General features: G+C 43.6%; 1 protein-coding gene across 1 annotated transcript in view; it reads left to right on the top strand.

Moving 5' to 3' along the window:
* Positions 1-324: 324 nt before the first annotated feature.
* Positions 325-18120, top strand: part of LOC308288792 (mothers against decapentaplegic homolog 6-like) — a gene marked incomplete at its 5' end in the record, with an annotated part of 29518 nt that continues 11722 nt past the window's right edge. Inside the window, 3 exons of the mRNA XM_080730262.1 lie at positions 325-1126; positions 2835-2888; positions 3864-3941. Of these exons, the coding sequence (XP_080586388.1) occupies positions 325-1126; positions 2835-2888; positions 3864-3941 (934 nt within the window). The remainder of the gene's footprint in view (positions 1127-2834; positions 2889-3863; positions 3942-18120) is intronic.

Here is an 18120-nt window from a genome sequence, read left to right as displayed (position 1 = left end):
AGTTGTAACCGTAGCCTACGTTGAGTTTATGCGCTACAGCTCAGGTCACTGAGTGGCGCTTTGCAGTCTTCACGGCACACAGGCAACCGTCAATCGTTGTTTTTAATGCAACACATCGGCAAATGTTACTATCTTCTAATGCTGCGGGTCGGTCATAAATCCATGACCTTCGGCTGCGCATGCTGTGCGCGCCGTAGTGCACAGACCCTTCATCTGGTGCGGCTGCAAGAAGTCTAGAAATCGATGAGGACTCAAGTTCTTCTCAGAGCAGGACTGGACCAATAGGCCAGCTACGACACACTCAAAACTGCCTTAAGTTGTCGTATGTTCAGGTCTAAACGTTCGGGTCTTGTACGGCGACTCTGGAGAAGCCGTTTGGTCACATTTAGAGAAGGGAGAGATGGGAGCAAACGGAGCGATCAGGAGGCTCGGGACAACGGCAGCAACCCAGAGAATGTCCCCCAAACAGAGCAGCACAGGTCGGCGGTGACCCAAGCGGACCAGCGGTCTGTGGGGAGCTCTGGTGGTGGTGGGGGGAACGGGAACGTTACGGGCCTCAGCGATGGTCCGGGGACCACCATGTGCGCTCCCGAGCAGCACCGAGGAGGCTCTGATCGCCAGGAGGGACAACAGGAGGAGGAGGGCGACAGCGGGACGGTAACGTGTTGTTTGTTCAGGGAATGGGACCTCAGGCCGAGGAAAGACGCGAACAACAGTCCAAAGTATACGACATCATCGAGCAGCAGCAGGCTCGATCCTGCGAACTCTCAGGCGGCGGTCGAGCAAGAACTCAAGAACGCTACCTATGCGCTCCTAAAGAGGCTGAAGGAGAAGGCGCTCGATGCCTTGCTCAAGGCCGTGGAGTCCCGGGGAGGGATCCCCGGCGAGTGCGTCCTGGTGCCGTCGCAGACGGAGCTGCGACTCAATAATAGCGCTTCTTCTCATCAGCCCGTTATTTCCCCCCAACATCTCCTGTGCAGGCTGTACCGCTGGACAGACCTGGGGCACACGGCCCAGTTGAAGGCACTGTGTCACTGTCACAGCGGTGGTGGGACAGTGCAGGGCGCAGTGGACACTAGCAAGGTGTGCTGCAACCCCTATCACTACAGCCGTGTGTGTGGGCCAGGTAAGAACGTGAAAACAAACACAGTGACAGTTCTGTCCCTTTTTGTTTAGATCTATAGCCCAGGGGTCCTTGAGGGACTCCTTACGGGTCGTTAACTCTGAACTCTGGCTACAAATGGAACCAAATGGTCCATTTGTAGCCTACACTCTCAGAGTTAAATTAAAATTGATTTTGCAATACAAATTGGGGTCCCAGGGATAGAAATGCCATTAAATGAGGGTCTGTAGCCCATAATGCATGTCAAACTGGGGGTCCTTGAAATGTAAATGCCGTATAGTGCCTTATATGGGGGTCCCTGGCGCATCTTTTCAAATGGGGGGAGTCCGCGGGCTAATAAGTGACAATTTTGGGGGTCCTTGACATGTAAAAGAAAACCACTGATCTAGCCTATTTATTTATCTGTTTGTTTTGGGGTTGTTGTTGTTGGGGGGGGGGGTCTCCAAGCTAAGCCTCACCTTTAGGCCTGCTGGGGAATGAATGATGCAGCGCCTGTAGTGTGTAGGCTACTAGTGGACACCAAATCACTGAACCATACAGCATATAAATAAATAAACAGCTGTGAAAACGCACAATTTATCCCCCCTCCCCCCCTTACATTTATTTCTGGTTTAGAGACTTGGCTCAATGGACCTCGCCCCCCACCCACCCACAACAAGCTGTGTAGCTACATGGGGTGCCATTTGTATGTTAAACATAGTAGAATAATGCAACCATTTAGTTTAAAGGTGTCTAAGTTGGTTTTGGTAACAATGCACTTATGGCCAATTGGTGTGTTTTACACTCCCCATACACTTTGGGTTTTCCCCCTGTGTCTCTCAGACACACACATTCAAAAACATGTTTTTTTTCTTCTTTCTATAATAGGCCTAAAGCTTAATAAGTCAAACAATCTTTTAGTTTGTCAAAACTGTTGTGTCTAACACATTCGCCCCATGCATGCAAGCGTTTTAAACGTGTTGAGAGTACTGTGTGCAGAAACTTCCCCACATTATCCATTGAAGATCGTTCTCAAGTTGCACTTAGCCTCTTATTCTCTGACAGGAGGTCCTCCTCTTGTTATTTAGGTGAAGGAGTGCCGATAATATACAGTTTGCATACGGCTGGCGCCAGGCTGACTAGCTGGGTATCTCACTGACTGAGTACTCCAGCAATTACTGGCTGTGCTCTTAAAGAGGCAGCAGCCAGAAGACTTCTCTCTGGGCTGGGATAGTTCAGTTCTAGTGTGGGGAAACTGTCCCACTTCTTTCTATGATTCACTTTTTTCCCCCCTCGTATTTTGGTTATTTCATGATGACGCGTGTGTGTGTGTGTGTGTGTGTGCCAAGACATTAAATGCTGTGCAGGCACACACACACAATTGTTGTTGTTTGTAGGCCTACTTATGTGTTATTGGAGAGGGGATTTTGTTTGTAAAAAGAATGAAAATAGGGAGAAAGGAATAATGAATAGCCAACCCTTCTCAAAGTCATGTTAAAACTAAAGAAAGCTTTCGGTCCAAACATACCGTACAGTAGCCTGAGGCTTCAAAGAACGTCTCCCTCAAAAAAACATTTTAATTGGATTGTCTCAATCAAGAATCAAAAATGAACTTTGTTCTGAAGTTATTTGTCAAATTATAGCGTAGGATTATAACGTTCACATTCCCAACTTCAGTGTTATTGTACACAGTGATATAGCTTCATATTTACATCAATTCTTGTCTTTTCAGAATCACCTCCTCCTCCATACTCTCTGTCTCCTTCAGATGAACACAAGCCACTGGGTGAGTGTGGGACAATGGATGCCACATAGCAAGCCAGTAAATGGCACTGAGGGTGTGACCAAACAGTATATTCTAAGATTTGTGACAAAGATGGACTCAAACAGCTGCTCGTGCTCAAGGTTCTGTGACATAGCCATCAACAGACTTTCACATCACTTTTGTTTTATCTCCTTTACATACATGGTAAAAATCCTCACGGTTCCATTTGGGTCCATTTGTATACTCTCAGAGTTTAAATGGACACTGGGGAATTTGACTGTGTAGAGTGCAATGTCCATTTGGTAACACTCTCTCGAGTTAACCACTTTCAACCTTGGCGTCCCTATTTCATGGCATGTCATTGGCAAAACATCTTAAAAGTAGCAAAAATGGCAGATCCGCAAGCTCAAAAAGCATCACAATGTGGTGCGTTGCGAGCTTGTAGATCGGCTATTTCTTGGATTTTTTGTGGCGCCATCTTTTGACGAAGCGGGTCCTCAGAGTTACTACAGGGGGTCCTCCAAATCTTTGTGTGATAGAAACTTTTTTTCTCCTTTTGTATATTAACCATTTGAACCCTAGCGTCCATATTCTGAGAACTTTAGCCAAAAATAGCAGATCTGCGAGGCGTTGTGAGCTTGTAGATCAGCTATTTTCAGCAAAGAGCTTTGGTGTAGAGGGGAAAAAGAGCAGATCAAGTAAGAGTGAAAGGTCAAGTTTATTAAGTATTGACGGTTCAAGTGTTTAAACATCTGAAAACATAAATTGACTTGAATCCAAAATACACAGGCGATTGTGCTGTCAAACAATGAAACTACCGTATATGGAATCTATGATGAGGTTGTGGGGGTCCCTGCTTCATAACTCTCTTAGCTAAGGGGTCCCTGGCCTGAAAACGTTGAAGACCCCTGCTTTTACTGCATAGACTGCTTCAGGCTGTCTGACTGATCCATGGCACGTTGATTGACTTGTGTCCTTTTCTCTAAACCTTTTCAGACCCAACTCTGTCTTACACTGAAACTGTGGCCCCCCACTACTCTAACTCGCCTCAGATCATGCCAAGAGACTACACAGGTACGTGTCTTACGTTATCAGATTGTATCGTGACTTTCACATCATTGGCCAACATGTCAGCACACTGTGAACCGAACGAGCGTTGAATATTATGGCACACATTGCACATACAGACACAATAACGTATGCATAACGTGCGCGTGCATTGCACACACTAATGCGGGATGGACCCACTTATTGTAATGCAGGTTGGACCCACTTACTGTCTGTTGCTTCTCCTGTAGAAAGGCTATTAAAACAAAAATAATCTGCCAATTAAAGCTTCTATTGACAGAATCTTATGGGATGTGTGGAGTTGGGAGTGTGTGTGTGCAGGGGCGTCACACCAAATTCTGGGCCCTGGGTACAAGGATTCACTGCAGGCCCCCCATGAATGTTAACTAATGAAAAATAGCAGATATACAAGCTCACAGCGCGGCACCGAGTGCCGCGCTGCGAGCTTGTAGATCTGCTATTTTTGAAAAATTGTGAAAATGTGTGCAAGAAACCTATGTCAAGGACCCCCAAGATGATATGTATTTGGCCACGGACCCCGATCTCAAAATATTTAGTTCCAGGGACCCCCAGAAGCAAAATTTGAGTTAGAAATGTTCGCTTAAAAAAATACATATATTCAAAGATTTTCACACATTTTCACAACTTTTCAAAAATAGCAGATCTACAAGCTCGCAGCGCGGCACTCGGTGCCGCGCTGTGAGCTTGTATATCTGCTATTTTTCAATAGCTAAAGTTACTAGGGCCCCTCCACCTTGGGCCCTGGTAACTCAGTCCCACTTTGCTACCCCTTGTGACGCCCCTGTGTGTGTGTGTGTGTGTGTGTGTGGGGGGGGGGGGTCTCAGGTCTCTCCCTCCCTAGCACAGCAGTGCGGTCCTTTTCTCTCTCTGTCTTTTTCTCTGCATGGCAAAATATTTCCCCGGGATGAAAGTGCAATAAGATCCCTGTATGTGCTCCCTCCATTCTCCTCTTTGACTCTGTAGCTAGCTGCCCATCCCCCCCTTTCCCCTCTTTCTTCCCTTAAATCCCTCCATTCCGCAATTTGAGCTGTGGAAAGAGGCTGGTATTTTGGGGGGCGGGGAAGTCAAGCAGCTCTGATGAGGAAGAAGTATACTGTTTGTGTCTGTGTGTGTGTGTGTGTGTGTGTGTGTGTGTGTGTGTGTGTGTGTGTGTGTGTGTGTGTGTGTGTGTGCGTGCGTGCGTGCGTGCGTGCGTGTCTGTGGTTTGGGGGGGGGGGTGTAGGTGTAGTTAGACAGGAAACAGCCCCCTCTGAATGATGAAACTGGAGCCTTATTTGTTTACATGCTGGAGGGGGGGGGGGGCCTTGTAGTGTAGTAAGTTTGTAGCCCCTGTTGGTCAAACCCTCTGCCCCCCCTTCCTCACTCATTCAATAGATTTTTTGTTATTGTTCCATCTTATGATATGAGTAAGAGTAAAGTTCTTGTCTCTGGTTCCATAACATTGTAGCAGCAATGACAACAACCAGTAAGACTCCCTAAATCGGGAGATAAGCGACCGTCAGGTCGAATACACAAACTTTAGAAGGCAATGGTAGCCAATCAGGAGGGAATATGGGAAATGGGACAGATCTATGTTGATGACATGACTTTAGAGATACTGTGTACCGCTTTGCGTGTTTTTTTTTTGGGCAAAATCTGTAGGAGCAGTGTCCAAAAATGTGTCTTGCAAGAATCGGCCTCATGGTGGCGCTAGAAGAGGGCCATGTGAGAAATGAGGGGTGGAGGTTGTGGTTTGGCAGCCAAGGAGTGTGTGTGCAAAGTTTGGCATGGATCATTTGGGCAATGGTGGCGGAGATATGAGTAGTGGAAAAGTGTGACGTGGCGGACAGACTGACGGACAGACAGACAGATAACATTGTAGCAGCAATGACAACAATAACAAAGCAATGATAAAGAATGGCAACATTACATTATATTCATTAGTCATATCACACTTTGAGGTGCTTGAAGGTGCTGTGTGCATGGAACTTGCTACTATCATGTCGGGATATCATGTGTGTTAAATGCTGAACAGGCACCTTTAAGGTCTATAGGCAGTCAGTCATGTCATTGGGAGACTAGCCAAGAACCCCAGACACATTTTGGTGGCTGTATTTAGGATTGGCTTCTTTTTTTACTTCTTTTCACTTTGTCTCATTTTAACACGTCTTTGTATACATTTATCTTTTATTCTCTTAGTTCCTTTGATCTTTTTATTATTTCTTGAACTGTTATGTCATGCGTTGCTGCAGAGTTGCTAGATATTTCTTCATTGTTCTCTGAACACAGTCAGTTTTATCGCAACGTTACTTAAAGGAAAATTCCGGACTATTACCTTAATCTGATGTTATCATATCCCAGAACGAGTGGTACAGTTGTTGTTTTTTTTCCTCTTTGATCTTGAGTCCATGCAGCTCCGAAAGCAATGACATATACTGTCCCAGGGGTTGACACTATGAGATCTCAGAGGCACTTGCCCGTCGGGCAAGTACAGGTCATGTTCTACTTGCCCAAAGGTCAGGCCCACTTGCCCGAAAAGTAAATTGTCCACTATAAAATGATTTTAATTACCGCTCAATTTAACACTTATTTCTTTACTTTTCTGGGGCTGTGCGATAAAAAATGTCATACCTCAATACCTCCAAATCCAAATACCTACATAGCTATGATTGAATATGTCTATAGTTTCACACTTTTTACATTCCACATACCAGAATTGTTCAGGTGTTCAGACAGATATCTTGTGTTGTGTTTATAGACTGTTCCCGTCCCCTCTCAAATGAGCACTTGCCCGGTCGGGCAACCTGGAAGAAAACTTGACCTGCCTGAAAGTTTTATTTACCTGCCGGGGGCAGGTGGGCAAGCCCTAGTGTCAATGCTTGTGTCCACAGTCTTTGTGTCCCAAATGAGCCACCGAAGTGGACTACGGTGGCTCAAAGGGGACTTTGGATGAAATCACAGGAGAAAACTTGTTTTGCAAGACTTCAGGAAGTCCAAACACTATGGACAGTTTTATTTTCTACAAAAATAATAATACTAATAATAATTCTGGGAACTTTGGGAACTGTATTCACTAGTGTGCAACCACACTATTTAGTGTGCCTCTGAAGTTGATGTGAGCAGTGTGTCGTTACTCATGTGTTGTGAAATTGAGAATCATTTCTCATCGAAATTAATATGATGTCATTATTTATCATACTTTAACATTGTACTCTTTGCATCAAATTAAATACAGCTTTATTGTCCTTGTCCAAATGAAGAATTTGAAATGAACGGGTGAACGTATCCAATGCTGACAGTATTGACACTTGTCCATGCACTGGAAGCCAAGTTTGATGTTTATCCCAAATCTATTACCTAGTAATAACTTAACTAACTAATAACTTAATAATTGCAGACCTGCCAACCCGTACGCATTTTGCGTACTAAGCACGCATTTTAAGGCTCTGTACGCAGGTACGCAAACTCCTCTAACGGCTACGCATTTTTGGTTCGGGGGAACCATGGTAACACATAACACATTCTGCGTTGTGTTGTGAGGCCAACATTTTTGCTCCATGCCGTGTAGTTCTCCCAGGCACCACTCCCAGGTGTGTGAATGGGGTGCATGGCGCTGCGGAGCACTAGAACGGAAGCGATGCTCGTTTTGTCGGTAGAAGAAGAATTTAACGCGGACGGAGTTTGTTTTGTTTTGGTCATAGAGTTATAAGAAGAAGGTTTTGGTTTAGTTTCAGCATGCACACATCTCACAGCGACGCGTTATCGCTCGGATTTCACATAGCGGCGATATTAATCAGATTAATTTATAAAGAAGATACTACGGAGAATGGCCGTGGTGTGCTGCCAACGAGTCTTAACAGGTAGGCTAATAATAAACTTTTAAAACCCTCCTCTGAGGTGAATTCACATGTCATAGCAGCCAAGAGGGTGAGAATTGGTGAAATCTTGTACTATGCCTAACCTAAACCTATCTTGCGACGCTGGTGAAACAAAACAACGAGCGGCTGCGGTCCGCCTGGAGCTGTTGTGTTGTGTATGAAGTGTTGTAATTCGTCATACGACGGTGTTGCAGCGAGCAACCAGTCAAAACGTGTGACCCAGGGCTTAGTACAATGAACTGATATACATTGGCCATGATTGGATAACATACTGGGCTGCCTGTTCCACTTTATCTCTAAATGAGTATGAATGAATGAATTAGGCCCATGTGTATTGTCAAACACATTAACAGTGAACAAATTATTTATCACCTTTGAATATATGAAGACATTAATGGTCTATCAACAATGAGTAGCCTGCAGCCTATATGAATGAATATACAGACTAGGCTGTATGTGATCTATACACAATGTAGGCCTATATATCATGGATGGAATAGAAACCTACATGAGTTGAATACCTTCAACTTCATGCAAATCATGCACAGACATATGGTTTTATTTAGGCTGCTCAATTAACAAAGACACAGGTTTATGTAAATAGCCTACAATGAAAAGCTATTTTGCAATTTGAATAACAGGATTATATTGATGTATGTTCATTCCTGAAGTCACTGGTGACTGTTTTGCGAGTCTATTGTTAACTAACTCTGAGCAAGTGCAGTTAGTATATTTTATTAAAGATTTGTCAACAATATTGCCAAAGCAACATTACTGTATTGCCTGGTAATACTAGCCTCCAGACCAAATGGCATTTTTATTTAAGAGGTTGTTCTAACATCTTGCCTCCTCCTATTAGTGTAAGTCAAGACATGCAATGTGCTACATTTCTGGTGTGAAATTTTGTTAACATAACTGTAAAGGTCCCACCCAAAAAGGTGCATGGAACCCCCCAAAATATACGCTGTTTTGTGCGGGAAAACAACAAAAATTCGGCGCCGCGCGGGCACTTCGTGCCCGCGCATGAGTACTCAAAAAAATTTCCCAGGGTTGGCAGGTCTGTAATTGGTATATTTGTCATCAAGAGGGAGAGTGTAGTTGAGTCCATTCTCTGACAGGTGACATCCTTATAAAATACACAAATCTGGGTGAGTGGGTGAGTCTGTCTGTGTTTACCTCCATCGGTAGTGGATCGGTAACTTTCTTACTGATCGACTTCAAACTGGGCATGCATATCTCAGAGTTTGCAGTGTGTGACGTTGGTCTGATCTGCCAATCTGACCAATGTACCCGTACGCACATGGCGGTCGTACATGGGCATACGTACGGTATATGGAACCAGTTGTCTAGAACCGCTGACAGAGATGTCCATGGGCATAAAACGAACACAGACAGACATGCAGATACGATGTCTTCTGGGAATGCTCCCAACGGGCATCGGTCTAGTTAACTATATATATATACACGCAGCGGCCATTTTGCTCTTACTTCGTAATTGGCCCTGACCGAGTATAAAGTAAGAGAAATATGGTCACTGCTTGAATATGGCCAATATTGTGGAATTAGATGTTTACTCACAAGTGTGGGCATGCATGCCTGTGTGTGTGTGTGTGTGTGTGTGTGTGTGTGTGTGTGTGTGTGTGCGTGTGTGTGTGCGTGCGTGCGTGCGTGCGTGCGTGCGTGCGTGCGTGCGTGCGTGCGTGTGTCCGTGCGTGCGTGCGTGCGTGCGTGCGCGCGTGTGGTCTCTCCTTCTTGCCTCATAGCAGAACACTGGAGCAAGGAGGTGGTTCTTTAGCCAAGAAGTGCATGTGAACAGGAATGACAGTTGGCTCAATAGCGGTGGCCAGGGAACCTGCAAGCAGCTTTTCCCTAGATGTAATTTGTGTGTTGTGATGATGGGGCCATGACCTCCGTTTCTGTTTACAGCAGGAAGACTAATGGGAGGAGTGGGAAATATAAGACAGAACTCACAATAATTAGCTAACGAACCTAATTCAAAACTGATGTTGTAAGTAGTTGCATCTTTTTCTTTAAGTGCAAGAGATAGGGTTTTTTTTCTTTTCTTTTGTTTCTTTTAATATATTTTATAAAAAAAGAGACATACAGACACATACATCTCAGATTCTTGACTACAATGTTTAAATGTTCACATATTTGGTTCAGGTTCATGGCGCTATATGGTTCATAGGAGTATGCTATATCCAGCATTCAGGGTTATGGGTTTGCATAGAGTTGCAGATAGTCAGTTACATACAGTGTTCAACAGCAGTACTTGTAATTGTAATTTTAGAGAAACAAACAAATCATATGCAGTATTCATATATACAGTATTAATCACCAATTATTACACTCTATGTGAACATTTACATCAACAAATCCCAAGTACTGGTTTTTAGGGGTGCTGAGTGTGGCGCAGCAGCGTGTCATGCATTACTGTTTACCCTAGCAACCAACTGTTTACCATAGCAACCATGTTTTTTTTTACCTTAGCAACCAACTGTTTACCATAGCAACCATGGTTTTTTACCCTAGCAACCAACTGTTTACCCTACTAACCAACTGTTTACCATAGCAACCATGTTTTTTACCTTAGCAAATATCTCCATATACGGAGATGGCCATGTATGGAGATACGATGACATCACAGAGTCCACAGCTGATGATGTGGCGTGATGTCATACAATACACAAACAAGCCCCCTATATAAAGGGGCAATTCTCACCAGGGAAGAGATCATTCCTCGACTCAGACCTTATCGCCAGGATCAACTAAGCTTATAGCTTATCATCACATCCAACCATCTTAAGATACTCAGCTAGTGGGGAATGCTCTCTTCCCTGGTGAGAATTGCCCCTTTATATAGGGCTTGTTTGTGTATTGTATGACATCACGCCACATCATCAGCTGTGGACTCTGTGATGTCATCGTATCTCCATATATGGCCATCTCCGTATATGGAGATATAAGTCGTCCATGCCCAAGTATGGGCTGGTGAGGTCAGACTTTGTGTGATGCGTAGGTTATCTCCATATATGGAGATTCAACATTCCAGGTGTAACTATGGCTGCCGATGTCATACTGATGTCAGCAGTGTGATGTCATACTGATGCGGAGATATGAGCAGGGCAAAGGTGTGACGTGTGACGTGTGACCGACGGACGGACGGACGGCCGGTGGAGGTTTTGATAGTAAACTGCGACCTGACGGTCACAATGACCATGACATTGATATCCAGTTGATTTCAAACCTCTTTGAGTTTTATGCACCAACAGATTCAGTGGTTTCTCCAAGAAATTCGGTGGTTTCTCCTATGTTTTCTTATATTTTGTGTGCTATTATAATTATTTGAAATACAGCCAAAATCCTATAGCTTTTGACTGAGCTTCAGCTGGGTGTGGCACTGTGGCGGGGTCTATACATACCTTTGCCCTGGCCTCTTTTTATCATTCTATCAGTTAACGTTCTCCTTGAAGCCACGGCAGAAGGCTCTCTCTTTGAAAATGGTAAATGTCAACTTGAAGCTTATAGGAGCCCTGTAGCTAAGTCGGCTATCCCTCTGTGCCTCCAACAAAACATGTCATTGCATTGCTTATTGTTAAGCTCTTCAACAACAGTGTGCATAAAAGTCTCCCTCTCTCTTTCTCTGTGTGTGTGTGTGTGTGTGTGTGTGTGTGTGTGTGTGTGTGTGTGTGTGTGTGTGTGTGTGTGTGTGTGTGTGTGTGTGTGTGTGTGTGTGTGTGTGTGTGTGTGTGTGTGTTCAATGAGAGCGAGGGAGAGGGAGAGGAATTTCTGTCTGGTTCAGAGATAAGATCAGCACAGAGAACTCACATAGGGGTTCCACAAGGATAAAGACGCTCTCACACACACACGCACACATGCATGTGTGCGTGCACGCAAGGCACACACACACACACACACACACACACACACACACACACACACACACACACACACACACACACACACACACACACACACACACACACACACACACATATATAATCATTTATACCTGCAAAGTAACTAGTGACTCAAGTTTTCAAATAATTGTAGTGGAGTAAAAGTACAATATTTGCCTCTGAGATGTAGTGGAGTAGAAGTAAAAGTTCTGAAAACTGGAACTACTCAAGTAAAGTACAAATACCTCAAAACTATATACAGTACTTAAGTAAATGTACTTAGTTACTTTACACCATTGTTGCTTCAAACATAATTTTCATTATCATTTTTCCGGAATATATGCATTGCGCTGGCCATCCAAGCTGCTTTAATATTTCCTTGCCGCTTTTAATGTGTAAATGACCTTCCATGAAATTCAATGTGAAATTGATCCAAACTCTGTGTGCCTGAACCAAATGCAAACGCAAGAAGCGGATCATTGTGAGTCCTCTGTTGTCAAGCGTGGACAGTTGGAATCCTCACATAGCAGTGATAGCACGTTCACATTCAAATGTGTGAACAATTGAACTAATCACAGGGTGCGAGAGAAATATTTCACATACCATTTGAGAAACTTTTTTGGGTGGGAGGAGGGGGTTCTGACGCATGATAGTGGATGATAGCGACTTTCAGGCAAGTCCCGGAAAAGACACAACGTGATTGGCCAGAGGCACTTTGAGTGACAGTTCACCCCCAAACGTTATACTATTCTTCTGGCCCCCTGGGTTTACAACTTGAACGACGCTGAGTCGGCTCAAGCGACGGTGGTGTCTCACGTGGATCAAGGTCGCTTGTAAAGTAATGTCGGTCTCCATGTTTTCTCAGTCTTGCATTCAGCCAATGAGAAAGCAGGGAGGGTGGCGGATTCACTATTGCGCTTTTCTGACCAGCTACAGTGTGAAGGGTAATGCAGAGAGAGAAGCTAGGGGAGTGACATGCAGCAATATCTCGTATCTCCAAGTTTTACATTTGTATGTTTCGCAAGTAAAGCCCTGCCTCATCGTACAAGGCCGTCGCACAAAAGTAGTGAAAACAGCCGGTCTACAAGCACACAGCGCCTCGCACCGCGAGGCGTTGTGTGCTTGTAGATCGGCTGTTTTCACTAGTTTAAATCATTTTTAAAATGAAAAAATGCAAAACGAACGGTTTTGGACGTACAAGGTTTCCACCCGACAACGACGCCATATTCTTCACAGGCCGGACATTAACGTGGCTGAAGTCCTGCAGTAAGACGGGCAGGCCATTCCCTTGCTGCCCTCGGTAATCATATTTTGGTGGCTTGTTTGTTTAAGCAGAGCAAGGTATCGGCCAAACATCCTGTCTCAGAGCCCTGTCTGCACTCGCGGCGGCGTTAACCCCATGAATTGGCCCTTTGACTGATGGGGGCACAGCCCAGGAATGTTGGGAAATTGGGAAGGTGAGGGGGAGTAGGGGTCTTAGAGTAAAAACGGGTATAGGGGGGTTGGGCTCTCTGGAGAGTGACAGCTTATACGTGTTTGAACATACCACCGTGAAAAGTCCAAAACATTTAAAGCAGAGTAGATGTAACTTGGAAGTTAAAAGATACCGGTATTGTATATTACTGATAGCCATTCCACCATGATGCACATGGTGTAAAGTAACTAAGTACATTTACTTATGTAATGTACTTAAAGGGGAAGACCACCCATTTTCAATATTGAACTATGTCATTAATATACCTTAGAGGAGTTGTGTGGAAAGTTCCCCCTCTTCTGTGTTGCCTAGAACTGGAGGATTGATTTTGGGGTTTGTATTGTAAAGTACAATGTGTGATGTCATCAAGTTGTGATTTGCAATACAAACCCCAAAATCAATCCTCCAGTTCTAGGCAACACAGAAGAGGGGGAACTTTTTTTTTTTATTTCCACACAACTCCTCTAAGGTATATTAATGACCTTTATGTAGAATTTTGAGTTATTTCTTACTTTACTGGATTATTTCCAATTGTCATTATTTTAACTCTTACTCCACTACATCTCAGAGGCAAATATTGTACTTTTACTCCACTACAATTATGTTTTGATTATTATTACAAAACATACATTAACCACATCAGCCCTGTATACATTTTGGCCATTTGAAAATAGCCGATCTACAAGCTCACAATGCGTTGCATCGCGATTGATTTTTATACATTTGAAAACTTGAAATGAGATATTCTGCATAATGAGTACGTTTACATTTGGTACTTTAAGTACATTTTGATGCCAATACTTTTGTACTTTTACTCAAGTACATTTAGAGTTCTGTACTTTTACTTCTAATAACAGAGTGTTTCTACATTGCAGTATTGATACTTTTACTTAAAGTAAAACATTTGAGTACTTTTTCCCACCACTGCATGCATCATACAGTTTTAGTTTTGGTGTTCAAAGAGGAATGGAGTCAGGCAGCGTTAAGAGCTCAAGTGCAGTCTCATTTACAGACGGCCATGGTTGGATAAGGTTTTGTAAATGATCTACAGAAAGTCGTAAGCATGCAGTCTTAAGCCCCGCAAGGTTAGGCTCAGGTTCATAGTTGGTCAAGCATTTATATTTATATATATATTTAATGAGTTATTATTCCATACTACTGACTTAACCTTAATGTCATGGCTAGTATAGCGGCTAGTCCACACAAAAGACTGAAAAGAAAAGACAAAACCATCCATAAAGAGGGAAAGGTCCACATTGTACTTCATCTTTAGTGAGAATCTATTTGTCTCTCTGTGTGGACGGGGGCCTCTCAGTGACCCGAACCTCCAGCCTGTTCACTGGCACGCGTACAACACTTGCTCTTATGCCTGACTGAGACACATTAGACTATGGAATTCAACATCAAGTGCCGGGCCATTAACCATTTGCCATTTCCTCAAATATTTTCCACCACGGTCCTTTTTCACTACAAACAGAGCATGCTGCTGCTACGTTTCAAGCCGGCCTTTTTTAGTTACAAAGCTCAACATTTCTTACCTTAAATTGTTGCTTCTGTGCAACCACCAATTGTCAGAGACGCACGGGGTGTGTTATCGTCTATTTATAGAAGTTCTTAGAATACTGAATAGTGCTTTTTTAATTTTCTTTTTTTTTGGGGGGGGGGGGGGGGGGGGGGCGCACTCAACTTGAATGTGGTCTTTTAGGCAACCAAATCCAAGAAATAACCTCATTAGAACTTAATCAAAATAGGGAAACGGGCCACAACTCCATACAAATGTGTAGCAAGTAGGTTCTAAGGATCTAAATGTGATTCTGCTCAATCTAAACCAACGGCTATTTCAGATATAAATGGGTCTCTCTATAAATGTTTTCCCCATGTTGCCACTTACTGTATTCCGATAAATTACAGCTTCTCTATAAAGATCCCAATTTGTTTAGTTTTTTCGGCGGCATTCCATTTCTCAACCCCAGTTTTGTGAATCCATCAGTTTTCCCCCCACAAAAACTGAAAGCACTGAAACCCCATAACTACATTTCCTTTCCTTGAAGCTCAAATAACTAGCTTCTTAAAGTATGTGTTTTAGATTAGGTTTAGTTGGTGTGGGTCAAACCTCCCTTGGCATTTTTTGTCAGAAGCTTTCAAGTACAGTAAGGAGGAAAGCCGAAGTTCTCTTGGCATTTTTGTTTAGCTTCTTTGTTTTGTTTAAATCTAACACGCACAGTCAGCGAACCCCAATGTCATTTCTGCATTTTGAAGTTGAATATAAACTCTTGAAGTTTGGGTGTTTCTCAAACGTTAGCGTGTGAAATTGATTTGGTAGGGTCTGACCTCTCCTAACCACGGGAACATGGAAGTCTCGAGCCACGATGGTGATTTCATTAGGAATTCTCCCTCTCCTCCTTAGCGGTTCATTGTAATAAAATAACTTAGTTATTCACCGTTCTTTCTTTGCCCTGTTGTTTTCATGATTTCCCTTTCATAGCTCATTTTTCTGTAGTCATTGGGTGAGTTTCCCTTATTCCCTTGTTCCCTCTCTCTCTCTCTCTCTCTCTCTCTCTCTCTCTCTCTCTCTCTCTCTCTCTCTCTCTCTCTCTCTCTCTCTCTCTCTCTCAGTCCATGGATGTTGTCGGGCCATCACAATTTAAAATAAGGTTTAAATTACAGGACTGGCTGCTGTGGCTTTCCGTTGTTCCCTCAGAGTTTTTGCCAGCTCGCAATTTGGCTCCTAATGGAATCCTGCCATGTTGCTGAACCTAAAGATTCTTTGCAGATGTCGACAGCCTCTGACTCTGTGAGACGCTGGAAAGTGTCGCATGTGCTGCCTGTGTGCCTCGAATGCAACGCTTAAGTTGAGTTTGTTTTAGGGAAGCGCATGATTGTAGCCGGCTATATGAAAGATAACGAAGGTTTTATTTTATTTTGTGTTAATGCAAAATGGATACAATGCATGGCACAAGGGTCTTCAACAGGGGGTCCGGGACCCCTAGGGGGGTCCTCAGAGTTACTACAGGGGGTCCTCCAAATCTTTTTTTTTTCTTCCTTTTTTATATTAACCACTTGAACCCTAGCGTCCATATTCTGAGAACTTTAGCCAAACATAGCAGATCTATGTAGATCAGCTATTTTCGGCAAAGAGGTTTGGGGTAGAGGGAAAAAGAGCAGACTAAGTAAGTACAGAGTGAAAGGTCAAGTTTATTGACGGTTCAAGTGGTTGAATATCTGAAAACACAAATTGACATGAATCCAAAATACACTGATGATTGTGACGTCAAACGATGAAACTATATGGAATCTATGGGTTGTGGGGGTCCCTGCTTCATCTCTCTCTCGACTAAGGGGTCCTTGGCCTGAAAACGTTGAAGACCCCTGGCATAGCATACTATCTCTCCAGGAAGAGAACGCTTGGCATCCCCACTGATGACGTCACTGATTTCTGAACTGTCCACTGCCCATGGAGACAATTTGACCATCTTGTACTGAGCATTACATCTGGCAGTGAATGATTCATTGTTTAGCTCAGGGGTTCCCAAACTTTTGGGGCTCAAGGCACCCCTAGAAAGTAGAAATGTATCTTTCATCCGAGGCACCCCTTCATTATATTCATAGTTTTCACTCCCAGAACCTTATATTTATTGCATTTTTTAGTGATTATGTTGCAAGGAAAACGTTGAGATTATAGACATTTTGGCTGACTGACTGAAAACAATGTTGTATTTCAAGTTTATAATGATACTAAATATATTTTTTGTGTCCAAATAAATTCAGACTATTATGAAATTATCTCGCGGTACCCCTGGACTTCTGTCACGGCACCCCAGGGTGCCCCGTCACCCACTTTGAAAACCCCTGGTTTAGCTGACAATGACATTTCATGTTTGAAGAGAGACCTTTTGTCAATGTCAAAGAAGATATTAGCAAAGGTCAAAATGTTCTGCTTAAAGACCAACATAAAGGCAGTGGCTCAGGGGTAGAGTGGCCACTTGGCAACCGGAAGGTCCCCAGTTCGATCCCAGGGTCCCCCAGAGTTACTAGTCGAAGTGTCCATGAGCAAGACGCTGAAGTGAGGGCCGGTCTATTCAGGGACCATAGGGCCTATAGTACCATGTGAAAATAGAGACTTGTCAGTTTGACCCCTTTGGCTGACTGGCTGAGTGGGGGAGGAAGTGTTGAGGAAAAGGGCCTGTCCAGGAATGTGTTTCAGAGTGGAGGGGGCTCAGCCAGCTCTGACTCTCTCTCTCTCTCTCTCTCTCTCTCTCTCTCTCTGTCTCTCTCTCTCTCTCTCTCACACACGCGCTCTCGCTCTCTAGTATCTAGTAAATATTGACTGTGTTTTCAAACTTTTACCCAGACTTTAATGGTTATAGTCCCATAGTTCATAGTGGCTTAAATAATCTTGGCCATTGAATCATATTATTGTCAATCAATAAATAAAAACACACAGCAATAATAATAGACAGGAACAGATGAGATGTAGACAGTTGGGGTTACAACGTTAAAGGAATGTACAGTAGTTCACCCAAGCAGGCACGTGCACACATAGACATCAAAGGGGGCTTGAGCCCCTGCCCTTTTACCCTGTCTGTAAAAAGTGCCCTCTCCAGACCAGTAAAAACTGCATCCACAGTTTTTACTATGGTGAAAGAAAAGCAAATGCCCTCTTTCCATGCCGTACCTGAAGGCAGCGTTCAAGAGAATTGCCTTGTCCAAACTCTCCTGAACTTGCAGCATCTTATGTTGAAAGAATTGCCCTCTCTGTGTAGAAATCCATGCCACATGAGATGAGATGTTACGCCACATCTCCAGTATTCAATTGATTATGCTTTGTTCAAAATAGCCGACTGCGACGCGTTGTGAGCTTGGAGGTCTGCTATTTTCGATATTTTCACCAAAAGGCCCTTTTAGAAAAGCTCCTGTCTCTCTAACATTCTCTG

This window comes from Nannobrachium achirus (assembly GCF_963921795.1).
Source record: "Nannobrachium achirus genome assembly, chromosome: 7".
In the NCBI taxonomy this organism is placed as follows: Eukaryota; Metazoa; Chordata; class Actinopteri; order Myctophiformes; family Myctophidae; genus Nannobrachium; species Nannobrachium achirus.
Note: the sequence above shows the minus strand (reverse complement) of the source record. Positions and strands in the feature narration are given on the sequence as shown.